General features: G+C 61.5%; 2 protein-coding genes across 6 annotated transcripts; both read left to right on the top strand.

The window, feature by feature from the left end:
• Window positions 1–140: 140 nt before the first annotated feature.
• YJEFN3 (YjeF N-terminal domain containing 3) lies at window positions 141–8,182 on the top strand. Of its 4 annotated transcripts, none has more exons than XM_086698474.1 (6): window positions 141–683; window positions 3,905–4,013; window positions 5,884–5,994; window positions 6,220–6,333; window positions 6,414–6,542; window positions 7,916–8,182. In XM_086698474.1, exons 1-6 carry the CDS (start codon window positions 625–627, stop codon window positions 8,162–8,164), a joined length of 771 nt encoding a protein of 256 aa, XP_086554600.1. In that variant the 5' UTR covers window positions 141–624; the 3' UTR covers window positions 8,165–8,182. The 4 variants fall into 4 exon arrangements, with proteins under 4 accessions (XP_086554600.1, XP_086554601.1, XP_086554602.1 ...); XM_086698475.1 differs by having other exon boundaries at window positions 6,414–6,564; XM_086698476.1 differs by lacking the exon at window positions 5,884–5,994.
• A 162-nt stretch (window positions 8,183–8,344) lies between these two features.
• Window positions 8,345–17,545, top strand: CILP2 (cartilage intermediate layer protein 2). Of its 2 annotated transcripts, none has more exons than XM_086698473.1 (9): window positions 8,345–8,451; window positions 8,754–8,900; window positions 9,930–10,028; window positions 11,027–11,299; window positions 11,959–12,114; window positions 13,184–13,462; window positions 13,869–13,977; window positions 14,172–14,329; window positions 14,569–17,545. In XM_086698473.1, the coding sequence occupies exons 2-9, from the start codon at window positions 8,837–8,839 to the stop codon at window positions 16,902–16,904; spliced, it is 3,474 nt and encodes a 1,157-aa protein (XP_086554599.1). In that variant the 5' UTR covers window positions 8,345–8,451; window positions 8,754–8,836; the 3' UTR covers window positions 16,905–17,545. The 2 variants fall into 2 exon arrangements, with proteins under 2 accessions (XP_086554599.1, XP_086554598.1); XM_086698472.1 differs by having other exon boundaries at window positions 8,354–8,518.
• Window positions 17,546–18,935: the final 1,390 nt, after the last annotated feature.

The raw sequence follows: 18,935 nt of genomic DNA, 5'->3' as shown, positions 1-18,935 counted from the left end.
TCCCAGCGACTGAGGGAAGGCTCGTGGGACACCATTGGGTTGCACACGGCCTGGGGATATAGGGTCTAGACCTGGGGTCTCTGCAGAAGATGCCAGGTAGGGTGGTTTCAAAACCCACCCAGAGACTGCCCCTGGATCCATCAGCCTTGGCTCAAGAATATGCCTGGATTTTCCTACCTCTATTGAAGTCCTCGTTGTCAGCAGCCCACCCCTCCAGGCCGGGGCTCCCCATCCTGCACCCTGGGCTCATCAGTAAATGGGGGATCTGAAGAGTGGAGCATGGGGTGGAGGGGTGTCAGAGGTAGGTCCCCTTGCCCCCAGGCCAAGACCCCATTACAGGGGTAGCAGGTCCGTCGCTACCCGTCCGTGCCTTGCCCTGCTAATACCCACGTCTCTACTATTCTCCATCCCCGAGGCAGCTCCGCTCCTGGCACCAAAGGGTTAAATCTGCCTGCACCCGCCAGCCAATCCCTGCGCGCAGCGCCTTCGCGGTATCACCTGATTGGCGGATACACAGGGTGGGCGGGAAGGGAGGAGGACCGAGGACGCCCCCATCTGCCCTGGGATGCTCTTAAAAGGCTGTGGCGGTGGCAGCCAGGCTGCGCGTCCCGGCTTACCTTGGCCATGAGCAGCGCAGCCCGCCCGGACCCAGTGGAGGCGCCCGAGGAGCGGCGTTTCCTCAGGTCAGCCAGGGATGGGGACGTCAAAGACCGTGGCGAGGATGCGGCCCCGAGGCAAGGGCATGGCTGGGAGGGGGGCATCATGGGCAGGATAGATCAGAGGAAGGGCATGGCCGGGATGGGGCCTGGGGGGATCCAAGGCCCACCCCGCATTTCGCTGGAAAGACGAAGCCTGAAGCCTGCTGCTGCCAACGTCTCCTAGCCGAGTTGCCAGGGAAACTGCATCCTCCTCGGCCCGCCCTTCTGAATTATTCAGAACACCACTAGTAGCTCTCCCATCACCCTTCAACCCAATCAAGGCCCACCTCTCCTTTCCATCTCACCCAGGGACCCTGGCGCTCCCACCCTCATCTCCCCGTCTTCCCTGGGAAGAGCTGAGCTGTTAGCTCCTCACTCACACCCCTCTTGGTGGCCCACCTGCGACTTTCTTGTCCAGAGAAGGAAACTGAGGGCTGGGGAAGGAAGCCACTGCCTGAGCCAGGGCTAGGGGGATTTTTGAACACATGGACCACTTGCCGGTAGTTTGGATTTGGGGTCTGAAATAGGCAGCTGTGGCTGTGTCTCCCACCTCGTCCTGAGTCCTCATCTTACGTCCTCCTTTAAGTCCTTGTGCCCTGGGACTCCAAGCAGGGCTGTGGACCTCAATGGAAACCAGATTTGACTGACAAATCTGTCCTCTGCCCACTGTCCATTCAGGCCCTCAGGGCAGATACTGTCCAGTGATTGATGTCCAGATTGAGCCTGTAGACCCAGCACATCCTAGGCAGAAGGAAGCTGGATCTGCGATTTCATCTGGCGGGGGGGGGGGGGATTGTGTGGGGTCTCAGATGCCAGCTGAGGGGTGATGGGGCGCCGTGGGGCGGGTAGGAGTGGAACATGGCAAGTGGAGAGGAAACAATGAGGTAAGAGACATAATGGGCATGTAGGTGTGGGGAGGAATTTGAATATTCTCTGAATATTGGGGAGCCATAAGTAGGTTTGAGACAAGTGGTGATGTCATCTGGCATTCAAGTTTCAGAGCCCTGTGGCTCTTGTGTTGAGTTTGGGGGCCATGAAACTGCTGTAGGCAGCCAGATGGGCAAAGATGGTGGGCTGGTGGGCAGAGGCCTGAAGGTGGAGAAGCAGAGGGAGCCAAGAGAGCAGGGAGGGTCTGGCACGGGTGCCCTGGCCTTGGCTTCACCTTCGTAAGGGCCTGCTCCTGGAAGTATTTTGGGAATGTCAGGCCCAGTTCCTTTGAAAGCAGGCCACTTCAGCCTTCCTGTCTGTGGGGGAATCCTGGTCCTCACAGCTCCTCTCATCTGGGAGCTGATGTTGGGAGCAGCAAGAGGCACCCTCATAGCTGAACCCCTGCCCTGCCCAGTCCCACATGGCTCTGCCCTGTTTCCCTCCCCCACCAGCCCTAATTCCCACTCAGACCCGACCCAGAGCTGCCACCGTCGCCACTCCCGGGCTCCTAGCCTGAACCATCCTCTGCCCATGGAGTCCCCATTATCACTCTAATGACCAGTTAGGCAGGGAGATAATGTTCCAAGTGGTGGCCTGAGGCCAAAACTTTGGGGCAGAGGAAGAAAAGGAGGAATGGGTGGTCCTCCCACACTCCTCTCTGCCCTCCTGTGGGGGCAACAGCCAGACCCGTCACAAGTTGAAGGTGGAGGAATGAACCACATTCCCAAACACCTTCTCCCATGTTCCTTCCTGGGACCTAGGTGGCCTGCCCAGAGGGGTGCTCCTCATTTGTCCCACCGTGAGCTCCTTTTCCTCAACTGGTCTTTCAACCTTATTTGAAGTCAGGTGGGGTTGAATCTGGCTCTGGTTGTTGGGATGATTCAGGGCATGTAGACTCCCTGCCCTAAGCCTCCATCCATCTCCCCCATCTACGTGGACCCCCGAAGTGCCTTTCTGACCCAGTTTCTGTTTTGCTTGCTCTGCTCTAGCCACACTGGCCTCACTTCCGTCCCTAGAATCTGCCAAGCTCATTCCCACCCTCGCTGTTCTTACCACGTGGATTACCTCCCATAGTCCTCCAGGCCAGCTCCTCCAGAAGTCCTCCCTGATTCCCCATCCCACAGCAGTCCTTACTTATGCCCCTCCTGCCCAGCCTGACCACACTGCAAAAATTGGCCAAAAGATTGTGGTCTCCTCACAGAACTGAAGGAAGGACCCTAAAGATTCATCCTAAGAAACCTCTGCTGTCTGTAGGTCTGCCCCTGCCTCTTTGCTCACACCCTATCCATGGCTCTGGAGACAGACACCAAGGGCAGAAATCTCGGTTTTTCCCCCTTGTTTCCTGGGTGACCCTGGGCAAGTCACTTGGCTTCTCAGAGTGCTTGAATGTTCTGATTCTTCTGGGCCTGGTCCTACTACCACTACTAGGCTCTCTAGGGTCTGGTGCGGTGGGGGTAGGTGCTCCTTGGAAGGTCCCTAAGCCAGGGCCAGCTTGGTCCCTGCTCTTAATAGGGCCCAACGCTTAGTTTCATGCTGTTGTCATTATCTGAAAATTCTTAAATCTTAAATAGCGGGCCCCATGTTTGCATTTTGAAATGGACCTTGAAAATTATCTAGTCTATCCTCCCTGCCTTTACTTTTGCAAAAGAGGAAGCAAAACTCAGATGTGACAGAGCCCAGTCACTCGGTGAGTTGATGGCAGACCTTCACCCCAGATGGGTAAGCCCCAATTCTCTGGCCACAATTATTGCAGGGTCACCAATAAGGCCCCATAGCCGCGGGCTCCCCATCCACCTCCCTAAGTGAACCCCTCTGCAGCCTTCAAAATCCGCCTCCCTCAGGCACCACCCCCCTCCCCAGGCCAGTCTGCCCCCTCCAGTGTTCTGGAGCTTGCTCAGAGGTTTCCACTGCATGCAACTGGCCCCTCGCCCCCATCAAAGTCTCTCACGCTCCATTCCTCCTTCTGGGTTCTTTCCGCGGTGGGGGCGGGCGCATCTGGGCCCGGCTCCAGTCTTCCACGCTTTGGGGCAATAGAACCAACACGCGCCGCCACGCCTCCCTCGACCACCAGAGGGCGCCCGTGCCTTGGGCTTCAGCTTAAACCTTCCGCTGTGCCAGTCAACCGCCAGCACGTCTGGTGGGGAAACTGAGGGGGGGGGGGGGGGGGAGGGCATTAGGGCCTAGCTGGAGATATTAGTGGAACATTACCGGTTCCATCTGAGCCTCTCTCTCTGTCTTTCTGTGTGTCTTTGAGCGTCTCTCCCCACTCTGTCCCCCAGCACTGCAGAGGCGGCAGCCCTGGAGCGGGAGCTGCTGGAAGATTATCGCTTTGGGCGGCAGCAGCTGGTGGAGTTGTGTGGCCATGCTAGTGCTGTGGCTGTGACCAAGGTATCTGACCCCTGACCTTTGACCTTGACCCCAACCAGATGGCCAGCCTACCAGAGCAGAGGAGGCCTAGCTGCATGAGCCTTGTGGTCAGGCTGATCCAGGACTCAAGAAACCCCTTTTTGTGTGGAGCCACTCCAGCCCATCACTCAGGTGGGGTAACTGAGGCCCAGAGAGGATCATCACTGGTCTAGACCAGGCAGGGACCCAAGACCCCAGGTGTCAGTGAGGGTCAGGGCAGATAGAGAAGTCCCCAGAGACTTGGAGGCCGGGGAGCAGAGACTAAAGCTGCTGCAGGATGGTCCTGAGGTCCTTGAGGTACAGATGTGACCACCTGCCTCTGCCATCAATTGGATCTCCGTAAAGGAGACATCGGTTCCTGGAGGCTGAGCACCCCCCCCCCCCCATGCTGCAGATGAGGAAACTGAGGCCCAGAGTCAGGGGTGGCCTGAATAGTGTAGGTCCTAGGGAGGAGTTAGCAGAGTCCCAGCCTCGAGGTGCCCGCAAGGGATGCGAGAGTGATAAGCAACGAAGATGCCGCTATCCCGTGCTTTTGGTCATGTTGCCAAACCGCGGGCCTGTTTCCCCCTCCAAAGAAAGAGCAATAAACTGACACCAGCTAATAAATACGAATGCCTTAGAGAAGTGCCCGATGGTGTCAGGGCTCCCACATATAACCCTTCTCTGCCTCCCTGTCTTCCTCCTCTTCTTGTCACCACTGCAAACTTTTGTTGAACACAATCGCTTTCTTCATGTAGGCTCAGTTGGTTTTTTTTAACATTTCTATTTCAAATGAAACATCCCGAGTGAAGGTCCCGAAGGAGAAGGAAATGGTGAAACCCCAAAAGTAAAAGTAAACCCAGTGTAGTAAACTCCTGCCTGGCCCTTGCTGACCAGTCGCCGTCCAGTTTTTGCCCCGAAAGCCCCAAGTCTGTCCAGAGGGCCCTCGGTCCCAGTCAAGCTGGAGTCACTGTTGCCTCCCTCAGTCTCCGGTCTCAGGGCTCCGCACCTGGCTTAGTGTGGTCGCAGGTGGCTCAGGACCTCACCGAGACCTTGGGGAGGAGACAAAAAAGGTATACCTGGCTCTCTGTGTGGTTGGAGGTCAGGGTACAGCCAGGCCCCCTGGGGTGCCCTGTCCCCGAGAGGCCCCATGTCAGTGCCACTGTCACTCCCAATCGATAGAGGCCAAGTGAGGCTGGGAGAGGAGAGGGGGCAGAGGCCATGCAGAGAGTCAGGGCAGGGCTGTGACTTGAACACCAGTGCTCTTAACTCCTGTGTTAAAGAAACTGATGCACAGGCCCACAGAGACACAGAATCTAGGAGACAGAGATAGAGACACAGAGTCTAGGAGACAGAGATGAAGGCACAGAGAGACAGATGGGGACAGACACAGAGAGATACAGAGAGAAAGATAGATGAAGACAGAGGCAGATGGAGAGAGACAGGGCATCTCAGGTTGGAAAAAATACCCTCCCTCTGTCTCTCCCCCCCCCCCCCACCAACTTTGGGGCCTCTGGGAGGGCTGAGGCCTGGAAACATGGGCGGGGGAGGGGCAGCCACTGCGGTGGAAAAAGGTGGAAGAATGTCTGCAACTCAGGCCGAGAATAAACAAACCACACTCTGGGCGCCGGGTGGTGGCAGAAGGCACGTTTTCCTGCTCCAGCTTGGCAGAGCCTGAAGCAAGGACTCTGCATCTCCAAGGAGGAAACTGAGGCCCCAAGGGGCTACGCCCCTTGCCCAGAATGTCTTTCCTCCTGTTCTATTGCCTCCAGGCCCATGCCCGTTCCTTCGCTACTCCGAGCCTCAGTTTCCCCACCCGAATAAGGAGGAATTCCAAGCATCATGCCTTTGCCTTTGCTGTGCCCCCTGCCAGGTGTTCCCCTTGCCAACTCTCTCCCGGAAGCAGAGGACAGTGCTGGTCGTGTGTGGCCCGGAGCAGAACGGGGCGGTGGGGCTGGTCTGTGCCCGGCACCTGCGGGTGTTTGTGAGTAGCAAGGACCCCCTTGGCCTCCTAGGGTCACCCCCTCAACCCTGTCCCCGCAGAAATTGCTTCCTCCTCTTGATAGTGTCCCAGGAGGGACAGAATATGCCCAGTGCTTGCCCCAGGCAGGGTCTCTGGCCTCATATCCAGATCTGGGGGCTAAGTAAGGCCCAGTAGGAAGCCTGGAAGGGCCCTCAGGGCCGACTCCTTTCTGCCCCTCCCCACCAGGAGTATGAACCGACCATCTTCTACCCTACACGCTCACTAGACCTGCTGCACCGGGACCTGACTACCCAGTGCGAGAAAATGGACATCCCCTTCCTGTCCTATTTGCCCACAGAGGTCAGCGCTTGGTGGCAACTGAGGGGGGAAGGGGGAGGCAGTGCCCAAAGGCCACCTTCTAACCATGCCCGCCCTCTCAGGTCCAGCTCATCAACGATGCCTATGGGCTGGTGGTGGATGCCGTGCTGGGCCCTGGTGTGGAGCCGGGAGAGATCGGAGGCCCCTGCACTCGTGCGCTGGCCACACTCAAGCTGCTGTCCATCCCCCTTGTGAGCCTGGACATTCCTTCAGGCATGCCAGGCAGGCGGGGAGGGGGCATGTTGGGGCCTTGGGAGGGGGGCCCTCTGCACCCCAGTTTCTGATGGGCCCAGCCTGTCTGCCTTCTCTGAGCCTCAGTTTCCCCAGCGTGGATGGCTCATGCACTCTGGGTGAGGGTCACGTCCACCCCTAAGATGGGGAAGACAGAGGCTGCTGCCCAGGTGATCCCATGTCCCAACCCCTCCACACCCGGCCCAGCATGCCCGCTGCCCACCCTGGCCCAGTTGCCTGGGCAGACGTGAGCTCACTCGGCAAAGGCCTCGCCCGTCCTGGCCGCCGCCCCACGCCTGTTGGAGCCATTAGGCGACGGGCAGACGGAACAAACAGCTGCTGGCCAGCCGGACCCTCCACAGGGGTGGCCATACTCAGGGGGATGTCCCCCAGCTTTCAAGACCTCAGGGCCACCCCCAGCAAGGGTGCCACAGAGCAAGGGGTTAGCTATGAAGAGGGGAGCTGTCTGGTCTGAAGGTAGAGACTAGGGTCACAGAAGGAAGGATTAAAGTCAGACGGAGAAGGCTTTTAGTTAGTGACTCCAGACTCTGGTCAGAAGCAGGGGAGAAGCCAAGGCCCCTAGTCTGAAGGTAGAGGCTCATTTGAGAGCTGGCAGAGGCTAGGGCACAGTGAGGGAGGGGGCAGGGTCCTGTCCATTCAAAAGGCAAGATCTAGTGTGAGGGTGAAGACAGAGATGTCAGGTCAGAGGGAGGAGGATGGACGTCGGGGTTGGGTGGGGAGGGGGCCACATCCTGTCAGAGGCAAGGACCAGGAGTAAGGAGACAGGTCTTGGGGGGGGGGGGGAGGCTTGCCTGAGGATGAAGGCCAGTCTGCCCTGAGTGGAGAGTGGGGATCTGGTCAGAGGAGGAAGGCTGGCTAGGAAGCCTGGGTGGAAAGAGGCTCTAGTCGAAGTGGGGAAGGTCAAGATCGATCGGGAGGAAGGAATTGGGACAGACGCTGGGTCCAAAGGCAGAGGCATGGGTCTGACTGGGAAAGGGCAGCAGGTGGAAACGATGTAGTCTGAAGGCAGAGGCTGAGTCAGATGGAGAAGAAAGGTTGGTTGCATGATGGCAGCAGGGGCAGAAAAGATGAGGGCCGACGCCCTGGTCATAGGAGGAGGGAGACATCTCCAAGGAAGGGGAGACACTGGTCTGAGGGCGGAGGCTCAGTACTATGGGGAGGCAGGTCTGACCAAGCCTCACGCGTCAGAGAGCAGAGGCTGAGTCTGATGGGGAAGGGGAAACGAGTGGAGAGGAGGCAAGACTCTCTCGCCTGAAGGCAAGCACCCCTCCCAGCTCCCGATTCCCCCACCCTCCCTCCCTCCCTCCCTCAGGCTGGGACGCCGAGACCGGCGGCGGCGACGCCGAGGACGGGCTCCGACCGGACGTGCTGGTATCGCTCGCTGCGCCCAAGCGCTGCGCCGGCCGCTTCTCCGGCCGCCACCACTTCGTGGCCGGCCGATTCGTGCCCGACGACGTGCGCCGAAAGTTCGCGCTACGCCTGCCAGGATACACGGGCACCGACTGCGTCGCGGCGCTCTGACCGCCACCCGCGTCCCCGCGGCTTGGACCCCCGCCAATAAACAGACGTCCCCCCACCACCTCGCCTCCGCCTCCTCTGTGCGCCGGCTCCGCTGCGGGGGTGGGCAGACTCGGGGAGGGACTTGCCACCGCCCCCCGGAGCCCAAGGCTGGAGGCACGGAGGGTAGTCGTAGAGCGGGACTTCCCGCTGGCCGGGAAAACTAGAGCCAGAAGAGAAGAAGGTAGATTCGGGGTGGGACTTCCAGCCTGCTTGGGGTGGCCTAACGCCAACAGGATTGAAGTTAGACTCGATGGAGGATTCCTCGCCGCCTAAACGGCTGCCTGAAGCGTGAGTGTTTGGGCAGCCTCAGGCTCCATTCCAAGAGGCACGTCCCGCAGGCAGCTTGGGACCCAAGGTGGAGAATGGAGAGTGGGTTGAGGGAGGGACTTCCAGCTGGCGACGGGGGGTGGGGGGTGGGGTGGGGAGGACGCAGGCCAGCCTGAGGGCGGAGGCACAGCCGGACGCACCGAAGGGGGCGACCGGAGAGGTTGCTAGCTCACCGAAGTCACCCAGGGCCAGGGAGCGATGCTTGCACGGGGCGTGGCCTGCACGGGGCGTGGCCTGCGGTCACCTCCCGCCCCCACCCTCAGCCCCAGCGGCCGCCAGACCCGCGGGAGTCGGATCCGAGCGCGCCGCGGAGCCCGGACCCTCCCTCGGACTCTCGGACCCGGCCATGGCGTCATTGCCGCCACTACTCTGCCTCTTTGTCGCCGCCGCGCACCTGGCGGGGGCTCGAGGTGAGGCGCCCCATGACCCCAGCCCAGACCCCTAGGCCTGGCACGCAGCCGCTCCGGGAGAGGGAACCAAGGGACCCTCTGGCTTCCTCAGACCTGGGTCCCCCTTCGTCAGCCCGGGAGTGGAGTGAAGGGGCGTCGGGCGTATGGATTCTTGGGACCAACAACGGGCCCGGGGGAGGGAAGGGAGGAAACTTCTCTGTTCTCTTGCCTCCTCAAGAGAGGTAGGGGAACTCGGAGTATCCATATGAACTTTAGGCTCCTTTAGGTTCCTGGGGACAGCGGGGGGCCGGTCTCACCCCCAGCATTTGGACTCTGAAGCATTGTGTCTTGGCCCAGGATTCAGGGGTCAGAGCGGTCCCCTCTCACACAACTCCTCCTCTTCCACAAACACACCATTCAGAAAACTTCCCGTCTCGGGAGCACTCAGTGGAACAGGGCACTGGATCCATTTCTCAGATGAGGAGACTGAGACACAGACAGGGAAGGGACTTGTCTGAGGTCACCGCTCAGCCTGGCTATCTTAGATAACTCAAAGTCAGAGAAGCCAGGCTAGATTCCAAAGACCTCCCAATGGCAGCTTGGGCCCCAAGTGAAGGGATGGAAGGTACACTGAGGGAGAGACCTCCAACCCCGCAAATGGATGAAGAACGCAGCTCCACCTGAGGGCAGAGGCAGAGCCAACTAAACTCATGGTCGCTGAGCACACTGAGGGGGAGAACTGGGTCAGACCAGACACACAGACTTCCCCAGACTATGGCATCCTGGCCAGGGCAGAGGGAGGGATGGGGCTGCAGGAGATTGGGGGTAGGGGCCATAGGGAGGTTTCCTGGAGGCGGCGGGGGGGGGGGGGGTTCCTGCATTCCTTGGGGTCAGCCAGAGAGATGGTTCTGGCTTCTGAGACCCTCACTCACTACCCCCCAACCCCGCCTCGTGAAATGGGGATGATCATGACAGCACCTTGTATACAAGCAGCCCACAGAGGACCCCATCAGCATGTTTCCTTCCCTCCATTCCTCATCCCTTCCACAGTCACTACCCGCCCTGAGGAGCCCACAGCAACTGCCTGGGGCTTTGAAGGCCCATCTCTGCGCCCCGGACAGCCCTCACCAGCCCTGGAGGATTGGGAAGGTGAGTCATCCTGGGTCCAAGTCCTGGCTCTGCTGTGGACTCACTATGTGAGCTCTGGTTGGTGTGGTCATGTAAGGAGGGGACACAAGGGGTGAAAGGCCAGTAACTTCCTGGTCCCTGGACATGGCAGCCCTTGGCACAGGTGCCCCAAGAAGTCTAAATTTTAGGAGCAGAGGGGTGAGAGTCCAGGGCCTGTTTTGTCAAGGAGGAAACCAATGTAGGGTGGGAGTGGGTGCTTCCTCCCTGCTACTGGAAGCCTCGTGCAGGGTGCTTCTAGTAGATTCCAGACCTGTAGTTCTGGAACCTGGGTCTCTGGTTTCCTAGCTGGGAAAGTTAGGAAAGGAGTGAGCACACACCCCCCCCCCCCCCGCCCCCTGCGCAGGTGGGGTGGGGGGCGGTGGGGGCGGGAGTTGATGGAAGCAGAAGCTGACTTCTGGGAGGCCAGACCGTCCCCACCTGTGGCTTCTGTGAAACAGGTTGCCTGGTGGGTTCATCCAGGCAGTGAGCAAGGGCCCAGCTGGCTCTAACCAGGAGCAGCCAGGCAATGGAAAGCCACAGCTAGGGCTGTTCTCCATCGGGTCTCCTCCTGCTACCTTTGTGTCTCCTCACACCTCAGGGGTTCTGAATTCTGAGGTGGGGGACAGGCTTAATTTTAAGGTTGGGGGCTGCTGAGACAGTGTCAAGATGTCAGCGTGGCAAAATGTCAACCTGAACTAATGGGCCAGCTCAAGTATTGGGCAGCAGAACGGGGGCTGGTGCTAGGGGAGGCCAACCTCCCGTAATCCCTTTATAGCTCCTTGTGCCCTAGAGGACCCTGGATCTGGGCGGGTCAAGGGCGGGCTGGGTTAGCCCGTGCTCATTGGGGGTGGGGTGACCGTCTTAGCAGGTAAACAGTTACCTTGGAGATGGGGGTGGGCAGGCCGCTTCCTGGGCCCCTGCATGCACTGATGAGGCCCGAGAGGCTGTGGCCCGGGTCCCAGAGCGTGCGGTGCCCACAGAGGCCAGCCAGTGGACGTCCTGGTTCAACGTGGACCACCCCGGCGGCGACGGAGACTTCGAGAGCCTGGCTGCCATCCGCTTCTATTACGGGCCAGCGCGCGTGTGCCCGCGGCCGCTGGCGCTGGAGGCGCGCACCACGGACTGGGCCCTGCCGTCCACTGTAGGCGAGCGTGTGCACTTGAACCCCACGCGAGGTTTTTGGTGCCTCAACCGCGAGCAGCCCCGCGGCCGCCGCTGCTCCAACTACCACGTGCGCTTCCGCTGCCCGCTTGGTGAGGGCGGGGCCCAGGGAGGGGCGGGGACTGTGTGGGGATGGGCGGGGCTGGGGAGAGGGCGGGATCTATATTAGTCATGCAGAGAAGAGAGTGGGGATTGGCAGACATGGGTCATAGGTGGGTGGAGCTTGAATGGGTGGTACTGGGGGAGGGGGGCAGGGCCGTGTGGATGTAGGCGTGGTTAGAAAGAGCTGGGGTCCTTTAGCAGGGCCCAAGGAGTGGGCTGGATCATATAGGGGCGGGGCTTTGGAAAGGAGGGCCTGGGAATAGGGGCCCAGGTAGGTAACAAGAAAGACCCCTCAGGAGCTCATCTCCCTCCTGCTGCCCTCAGTTGCTCATCTGTAACAGCTCCATTCTTTGGGGGTGTGTTTTGACCCCAAATGTATGAGGGACGCAGGGAGAACAGCACGGCTAACCTCGGGGAGCTTATCTGGGGTTGGGGCAAATGGGGTGTTACCTCAACTGCACGTTCGACAGGTGCGCCTGGGGGACAACTGATGAGAGCAATGGGCAGAACCTCTCTCTTGGGGTACCCATCCTCGGACGCACTTTGCGGGGGGCGTCCTCCAGTCCTACATTGTTACTAGATTTCCAGGAGGCGCAGTCCCTGGCGTGGGCCACCGTCTCACCTTCCCTCCTCTCCGCCCTTACCGTAGAGGCCACGTGGGGCGCGTGGGGCCCGTGGGGTCCCTGTTCAGGGAGCTGCGGGCCAGGCCGTCGCCTGCGTCGCCGCCGCTGCCCAAGCCCGTCTGGGGATGCGTGTCCGGGGCGCCCCCTGGAGGCGCAGAAGTGTGTACGCCCTCCTTGTCCAGGTAGGAGGGATGGGGCCTGGAGGAGAGTGTTGAGTTAGAGGCGGGGCCTGGCCTTGGAGGGAGGCGGCCTGCTGAGGAGGGTACCTAGTGGGGAGAGGCGGGTTGGGAATGAGCCTGATGGGATGGGGCTGGAATGGAAGAGGCGGGTCCTCGGGGGCCAGAACTTGGAACACATGGAGACTGGCCCTTCCTTCCCTTCTGCGCCCCCGTCCCTCCGCCCCACGCGGAGGAGCATTGGTGAATGTGTGTATCTGGATGGGTGAACGCCAAGAAGGTCATGTCCAGGCACGGGCAGATCTGAGCGGGCATTGCTTTGGGCGCACCACCAAGCGTGTGGATGTCCTGGTGGACACGGACACACTGAAGCCAGCTCATGTGCTTGGGGCACACACGCGTGGCATTCACAGCCCCCCTCTCCCGTACCCCACGCCCACGCGGACACGCGCTCACACCCTGGCAGACACCATGCCCAAGCCCTCCCAGGGCCAGACACCAGGCCAGCCAGGAGGCGACTGGAAATTCCGATCCGCCTGGGCTCCACAAACATGGTCTGGAGACTGCGCCCGCAGAGCCCATGGCAGGGTGGGGGAGCACGGTGGCCAATGGGGTAGTGGGGTCCCCACCCTACCCCGCCTGGCTCTGCCCTCCTGACGCCTCTGCCCTGACGTTTTCAGTGGAATTTTCCATCTTATGGAGAAACCGCGGGATTGGGAGGGGAGGGGAGGGAGATGTTCTGAGCCCAAGACCCAACCCCTAGCTGGGCCCCCAGCCCCTGCTGGACATTTTCTCTCATGCTAAAAGGAGCCTCTCTGTCCTGTGAGAGTCACCTCTCCTGTCCCCTCCACCAGGGCATTTTCCTCACCCCTCTGGACCACAGGTCTGCCCCAGTTCTGACTGCTCAACCCCATGTCCCCACTCACACAAGAGGCTCTTCCAAGCAGGGCCATGCTGAGGCCTCTGAGGGGCACAAGGTGGGGGGGGGGGGGGTCTAGGCATCTTTGCTGAGTGATTGAGTGGAAGGAGGGAGTGAAGAGGCTCCTCTGTTCCTCTGTCTGCCTTTGTCCCCCAGGTTGCAGCTCCAAGACCTGCAACTGTCCTGACCACATCCTCCTGGGCTCGGTGGTCACCCCATCTGGGCATCCACTGCCAGGAGCCAGGGTCTCCTTGAGAGACTGGCCTGGCACTGTGGCCATCACCGATGCCCATGGGACCTTCCAGATTCCTGGAGTGTGTGCCAGCAGCCGGGCCAACATCAGTGCCCAAATGGATGGCTTCTCTGCAGGCCTGGGCCAGGCCCAGGCCAATGGCTCTATCTCTGCTGTGGTCACTGTTGTCCTTAATAAGTTGGGTAAGTGCCCCAGGGCAAGGAGGGTGAGGAGGCTGAGAAGCTAAGAAGGAAATTCTGGGTGACACTTGGGAGGATGTGGTGCAGAATGAGGTCACTGGGGAAGAAATAAGATGTGACACAGCCATTGGAGAGAGCATAACGCTAAATATGGTGCCATGGGAGGAACAAATACACTGGGAGAAGTTGGAGAAGGCGCGAGATGAGACAGGGACTTGCAGGGGGGCAGCATTAAGATGGGGCGGCACCATCTTAAGCAGCCATGGGGTGAACTTGAATGGAGAGGTCACCAGAAGAGCCATAGGTGAAACAGGGCATCCCTGGAAGGGCAAGGATGGGGCCCTGCCCTTGGGAAGGTTTGTTGGGAGAAGCTGGGATGGGGCAGGACCTTTGCCACCTTTGCCCCCAGAGAAACCCTACCTGGTGAAGCACCCCGAGTCCCGAGTGCGAGAGGCTGGCCAGAACGTAACCTTCTGCTGCAAAGCCTCAGGCACCCCCATGCCCAAGAAATACTCCTGGTGAGTGCCCTGCTCCATGCCCAAGGGCCTTGCACCCAGCTTTGCGGTTTGATTGGATTTTCCATGACATGTGGTGCTTCAGAGACTGGGAGAAAGATGCTCTACAACCTTGCTGGGCTGCATGGGGGATGGGGGACGGATGCAGCCCCTTCCCTGTGCTGAGGGCCCCCTGGTGTTGCCCACCTGCCACCCAGGTTCCACAATGGGACCCTGCTGGACCGGCGAGAACACAGGTATGGGGCCCATCTGGAGCTGCGGGGGCTGCGCCCAGACCAGGCAGGCACCTATCACTGCAAAGCATGGAACGATGCGGGCACCGTGCGCTCGAGCAGCGCCCGGCTCACCGTGCTGGGTGAGCACCCTCAGCCCCCCAACCCTGAGCATGCCCTGAAACTTAGCCGAGGCCCATCACCAGCGAAAGCAACCCCAAATGGCGCCCCAGCTGCAGACTGCTCTCTGACCCTGCTGAGTCTGATCCCGGGCCCCCACTGAGCCCCTGGGTTGAGTCCCTGATCCCAATCCAGGCCCCAACCTTGGCTTCAATGGAGCCCCCCCCCTTACTCTGATCTGCTCTGATTTCTTGCTCTGCAGCCCCGGGCCAGCCAGCCTGCAATCCCCAGCCCCAAGAGCATCTGATCAAGCTCCCAGATGATTGTGGCCAGCCTGGCAGTGGCCCCGCCTACTTGGACGTGGGTCTCTGCTCTGACACCCTCTGCCCCAGCCCTGCAGGCTCCAGCTCCCGGTGTGGGGACTCAGGGTCCCGCTGCTGCTCCGTTCGCCGCCTGGAGAGCAAGGAGATCCACTGCTCCAACTATGTCCTCCCCGTCAAAGTGGTGGCTGAGTGTGGCTGTCAGAAATGTCTGCCCCCCCGGGGGCTGGTTCGGGGACGCGTGGTGGCTACCGACTCAGGGGAACCCCTGCGTTTTGCCCAGATCCTGCTAGGCCGGGAGCCCATTGGATTCACATCTTATCAGGGCGACTTCACCATCGAGGTGCCGCCCTCCACCCAGCGGCTGGTGGTAACTTTCGTGGACCCCAGTGGGGAGTTCATGGACACTGTCAGAGTTCTGCCTTTTGCCCCTCGAGGTGGTGGCGTATACCACGATGTCAAAGCCATGCGGAAGAAAGCCCCTGTCATCTTAGATGCCAGCCAGAGCAACACGATCCCTCTTGGGGAGCTGGAGGAGGAGGACCCGTTGGGCGAGCTGGTCCTCCCGCCCGGAGCCTTCCGCAGAGCCGATGGTGCACCCTACACGGGGGCCGTGGAGGCCCGGGTGACTTTCGTGGACCCCCGAGATCTCACCTCGGCGGCGGCCGCCCCCAGCGACCTGCGCTTTGTGGACAGTGACGGTGAGCTGGCCCCGCTGCGCACCTATGGCATGTTCGCGGTGGACCTCCGCGCCGCGGGCTCGGCGGAGCAGCTGCAGGCAGGGCCGGTGGCCGTGCGTGTCAATGCCGGCCAGATCCACATGGCGGGCCACGTGGAGGCCCTGAAGCTGTGGTCACTGAACCCTGACACAGGCTTGTGGGAGGAGGAGAGCGGCTTCCAGCGAGAGGGGTCAGCAGCCCCTCGGGTCCGCAGGGAGGAGAGGGTCTTCCTAGTGGGCAACGTGGAGATCCGCGAGCGGCGTCTGTTCAACCTGGACGTGCCCGAGCGCCGCCGCTGCTTCGTGAAGGTGCGCGCCTATGCCAACGACAAGTTCACGCCCAACGAGCAGGTGGAGGGTGTGGTGGTCACGCTGGTCAACCTGGAGGCTGCCCCCGGCTTCGCGGCCAACCCCCGTGCCTGGGGCCGCTTCGACAGCGCGGTCACCGGCCCCAACGGCGCCTGCCTCCCCGCCTTCTGCGACACGGACCGGCCGGACGCCTACACTGCCCTGGTCACGGCCACCCTGGGCGGGGAGGAGCTGGAGCCCGCGCCCTCCCGGCCCCGCCCGGACGCGGCCACCGTGGGCGTGGCGCAGCCCTACCTGGACAAGCTAGGCTACCGCCGCACCGACCACGACGACCCAGCCCTCAAACGCAACGGCTTCCGCATCAACCTCGCTAAACCCAGGCCCGGCGACCCAGCCGAGGCCAACGGCCCGGTGTACCCGTGGCGCAGCCTGCGAGAATGCCAGGAGGCCCCGGTGACCGCCAGCCACTTCCGCTTCGCGCGCGTGGAGGCAGACAAGTACGAGTACAACGTGGTCCCGTTCCGCGAGGGCGTGCCGGCCTCCTGGACTGGGGACCTCCTGGCCTGGTGGCCCAACCCCCAGGAGTTCCGGGCCTGCTTCCTCAAGGTGAAGATCCAGGGCCCCCAGGAGTACATGGTCCGCTCCCACAACGCTGGGGGCAGCCACCCGCGCACCCAGGGCCAGCTCTACGGGCTTCGGGACGCCCGGAGCGTCCGAGACCCCGAGCACCCCGGCACGTCCGCGGCCTGTGTGGAGTTCAAGTGCAGCGGGATGCTATTTGATCAACGTCAGGTGGACCGGACGCTGGTGACCATCACGCCCCAGGGCAGCTGCCGCCGAGTGGCAGTCAACGGACTCCTGCGGGATTACTTGGCCCGGCACCCCCCACCCGCCCCAGCTGACGACCCGGCTGCCTTCGCCATGCTGGCCCCGCTCGACCCTCTGGGCCACAACTACGGTGTCTACACGGTCACCGACCAGAGCCCGAGGCTGGCCAAGGAGATCGCCATCGGCCGCTGCTTCGATGGCTCCTCTGACGGCTTCTCTAGGGAAATGAAGGCCGATGCTGGCACAGCTGTCACCTTCCAGTGTCGGGAGCCACCAGCCGGCCGGCCTAGCCTCTTCCAGAGGCTGCTGGAGTCCCCGGCAACAGCGCTTGGTGACATCCGCAGGGAGATGGGTGAGGTGACCCGGGCACAGGCTCAAGCCGCAGGTCCCCTCCGTACCCGCCGGGGCAGGGCCCGCCAGTGACCTGGGCTCGTGGCCTTACTCCTCTGCCTTGCTCCGGACTCCTCTGTACCTCGGAAGTCTCAGCCCCCTTCCCCAGATGCTCCCTCCCTAGGTTTCTGGGCCCTCCTCTCCCTCCCCTGCCCAGAGTTCAGAGTCAAGATAGGAACTAGGAGTGTCGGGTTGTGGAACTGCCAGGCAGGGGACTGTCGCTGTATGAGGCAAAATGGAGTTCTTCCTGACAGCAGGAGCCAGCATCCTGGGAGACCATCGGGCAGCCGACGGAGGCCTGGGAGGAGTCATTCCCAGCTCGAGCGCTGGCTCTGATTTTATGTGTGTTTTGACCCTGATTTCAGATATTCTGCCCCTTGAGATTTCCCGCCTTCTGCCTGAAGCCCCCTCTGCCTGTTGCCGAGCTGGATGCTTTATTGGATCCCCTGCCCCAAGCTTTGTTCTAGGGGTTATTTATTGAAACAAAGCCTACGGGGCTGGTCGCAGGGGTTAAGAGTGGGGGTCCAGGCCCAGTGAAAGTCAGGCAAGGGCTTCTTGGTTCTGAGGCTGAAGGGCACAGTTCTCACATGTTTGGTGCTTGGAGATCTCCGCCCCCCACCGACCCGGGGCGGGGGGTTGGGGCAAGGAACCAATTAAAGATGCTTCATTTCCCACTCATGGTGTCAGTCTTGGGGACCGAAAATGGAGGCTGCGGCTGCTGGACCCAGACCTTGGCAGGTGGAAAGAGGCCTGGAGCAGACACGGACATGGGTGTGCAAGCAGCTCAGAGGCCTCCACGAGGTGCCGGGCGTGCCTCAGGCTGGTGTGTGGGTCCTGGCAGAGTCACACAGAAGTGTGTCTGTGACACGTGTGTGCAGACCTGACTCGTGGGCAGCCCGAGCCTGTGCCGCCCTGACCGCTGAACACGGTAGCAGCTGCCGCCCTGGCCTTTTCCTCTGAGCCTGGCCGTGTGCCCGAGGGCCGCACTGGGCAGGGAGGGGCCCTGGCAGGGGCCCATGCCCCAGGCGGCAGGAATCGAGCCTGCTCTGGACTTCCTCAGCCAGGGTCACGCTGCCCCTCCTTAGGCCCCACCCGGCTGAGGCCTGGCCACACCTTGGCCACATGGTGACCGGGCTGCCCGAGGCCATGGCCCTGGGCCCTCTACTTCACCAGGACTCAGTCTGGAGGCGGCAGAACATCCCTTGCTGGCGCTCTGTGTGCGTGGCTCTGTGTGCTCGCGTGCGCGAGTCCTCCTGGCCACGCCCCCGCTTCCCAGACAGAGGAAACTGGGCCCCCACAGGGAGAGGCAAAGGGCTGCCCGGGCCCTGGAGTGAATCCCCGCAGGAGCAGGGGCTCCTTGGATGGCTCAACAGCCCCCTCCGGCACATGCTTGGGACTCCCTTGGCCCCAGGAAGGCATCAAAGCGGCATTGCTGGGGACCTGGGATGGGAGGCATTGTGTCCCTCACCCCAGGGATGGGGTGACAGCGGGGAGTGGGGGTGCGGGGTGTTCCCTTAACCCAGGGCCCTCTGCACACCCACCCACCCACCCACTTACCTTTCTACCACCCGCCTGTCCGCCCACCCACTGCTGCCTCCACCCCTCCCGTCCACGCCTGTGCAGCATTTGGAGGCTTCAGCTCTGTGCCAACGCGGAGCCGATCCGGCCTTGGTAGGGAGGTAGGTTCACACACGGACCCCAGCACACCCGTGGGGTCAGCACTGGGCCCACATGGTCCGCTGGCTCCCGTCCAGCTCAGTCTGACAGCTCTCAACCTCTCCAGCCCTCATGCCTTTGCTCAGGCCATTCCCTTCGTGGGAACCTCTTCCCTTGGCCAGGGGTAGGCTAGGGGGCCTAGGGGGTCAGGGAGAATCTGACAAGCCCAGAGGCCTCAGCCCCAGTCTCTGAGGGTGGGCCTCAGAACTCTGCTGGAGTCCAGGTTTGGGCGGCCCCGGGGGGGGGGGGGGGGGGGGTCGGCGCCCCAGCCTCTGCCTGGATAGGCCAAAATGCACAGGAGTGGAGAGATGCTTTGAGATGCCTTGGGAGCCAGGGAGCATGTGCGTT

This window comes from Puma concolor, chromosome A2, assembly GCF_028749965.1.
Source record: "Puma concolor isolate L17-30 chromosome A2, mPumCon1.1.hap2, whole genome shotgun sequence".
NCBI lineage: Eukaryota > Metazoa > Chordata > Mammalia > Carnivora > Felidae > Puma > Puma concolor.
This window is presented reverse-complemented; position numbering and strand designations above follow the sequence as displayed.

Excerpts from the sequence above, each read along its gene's own strand:
- CILP2 (XM_086698473.1), top strand. The coding sequence starts at position 8,837 with ATGGCGTCATTGCCGCCACTACTCTGCCTCTTTGTCGCCGCCGCGCAC. Across the intron at positions 13,463-13,868 it reads TGTTGTCCTTAATAAGTTGG|AGAAACCCTACCTGGTGAAG; the intron begins GTAAGTGCCCCA and ends CTTTGCCCCCAG. Across the intron at positions 14,330-14,568 it reads CGCCCGGCTCACCGTGCTGG|CCCCGGGCCAGCCAGCCTGC; the intron begins GTGAGCACCCTC and ends CTTGCTCTGCAG.
- YJEFN3 (XM_086698474.1), top strand. The coding sequence starts at position 625 with ATGAGCAGCGCAGCCCGCCCGGACCCAGTGGAGGCGCCCGAGGAGCGG. Across the intron at positions 5,995-6,219 it reads CCCGGCACCTGCGGGTGTTT|GAGTATGAACCGACCATCTT; the intron begins GTGAGTAGCAAG and ends CCTCCCCACCAG. Across the intron at positions 6,543-7,915 it reads AGCTGCTGTCCATCCCCCTT|GCTGGGACGCCGAGACCGGC; the intron begins GTGAGCCTGGAC and ends TCCCTCCCTCAG.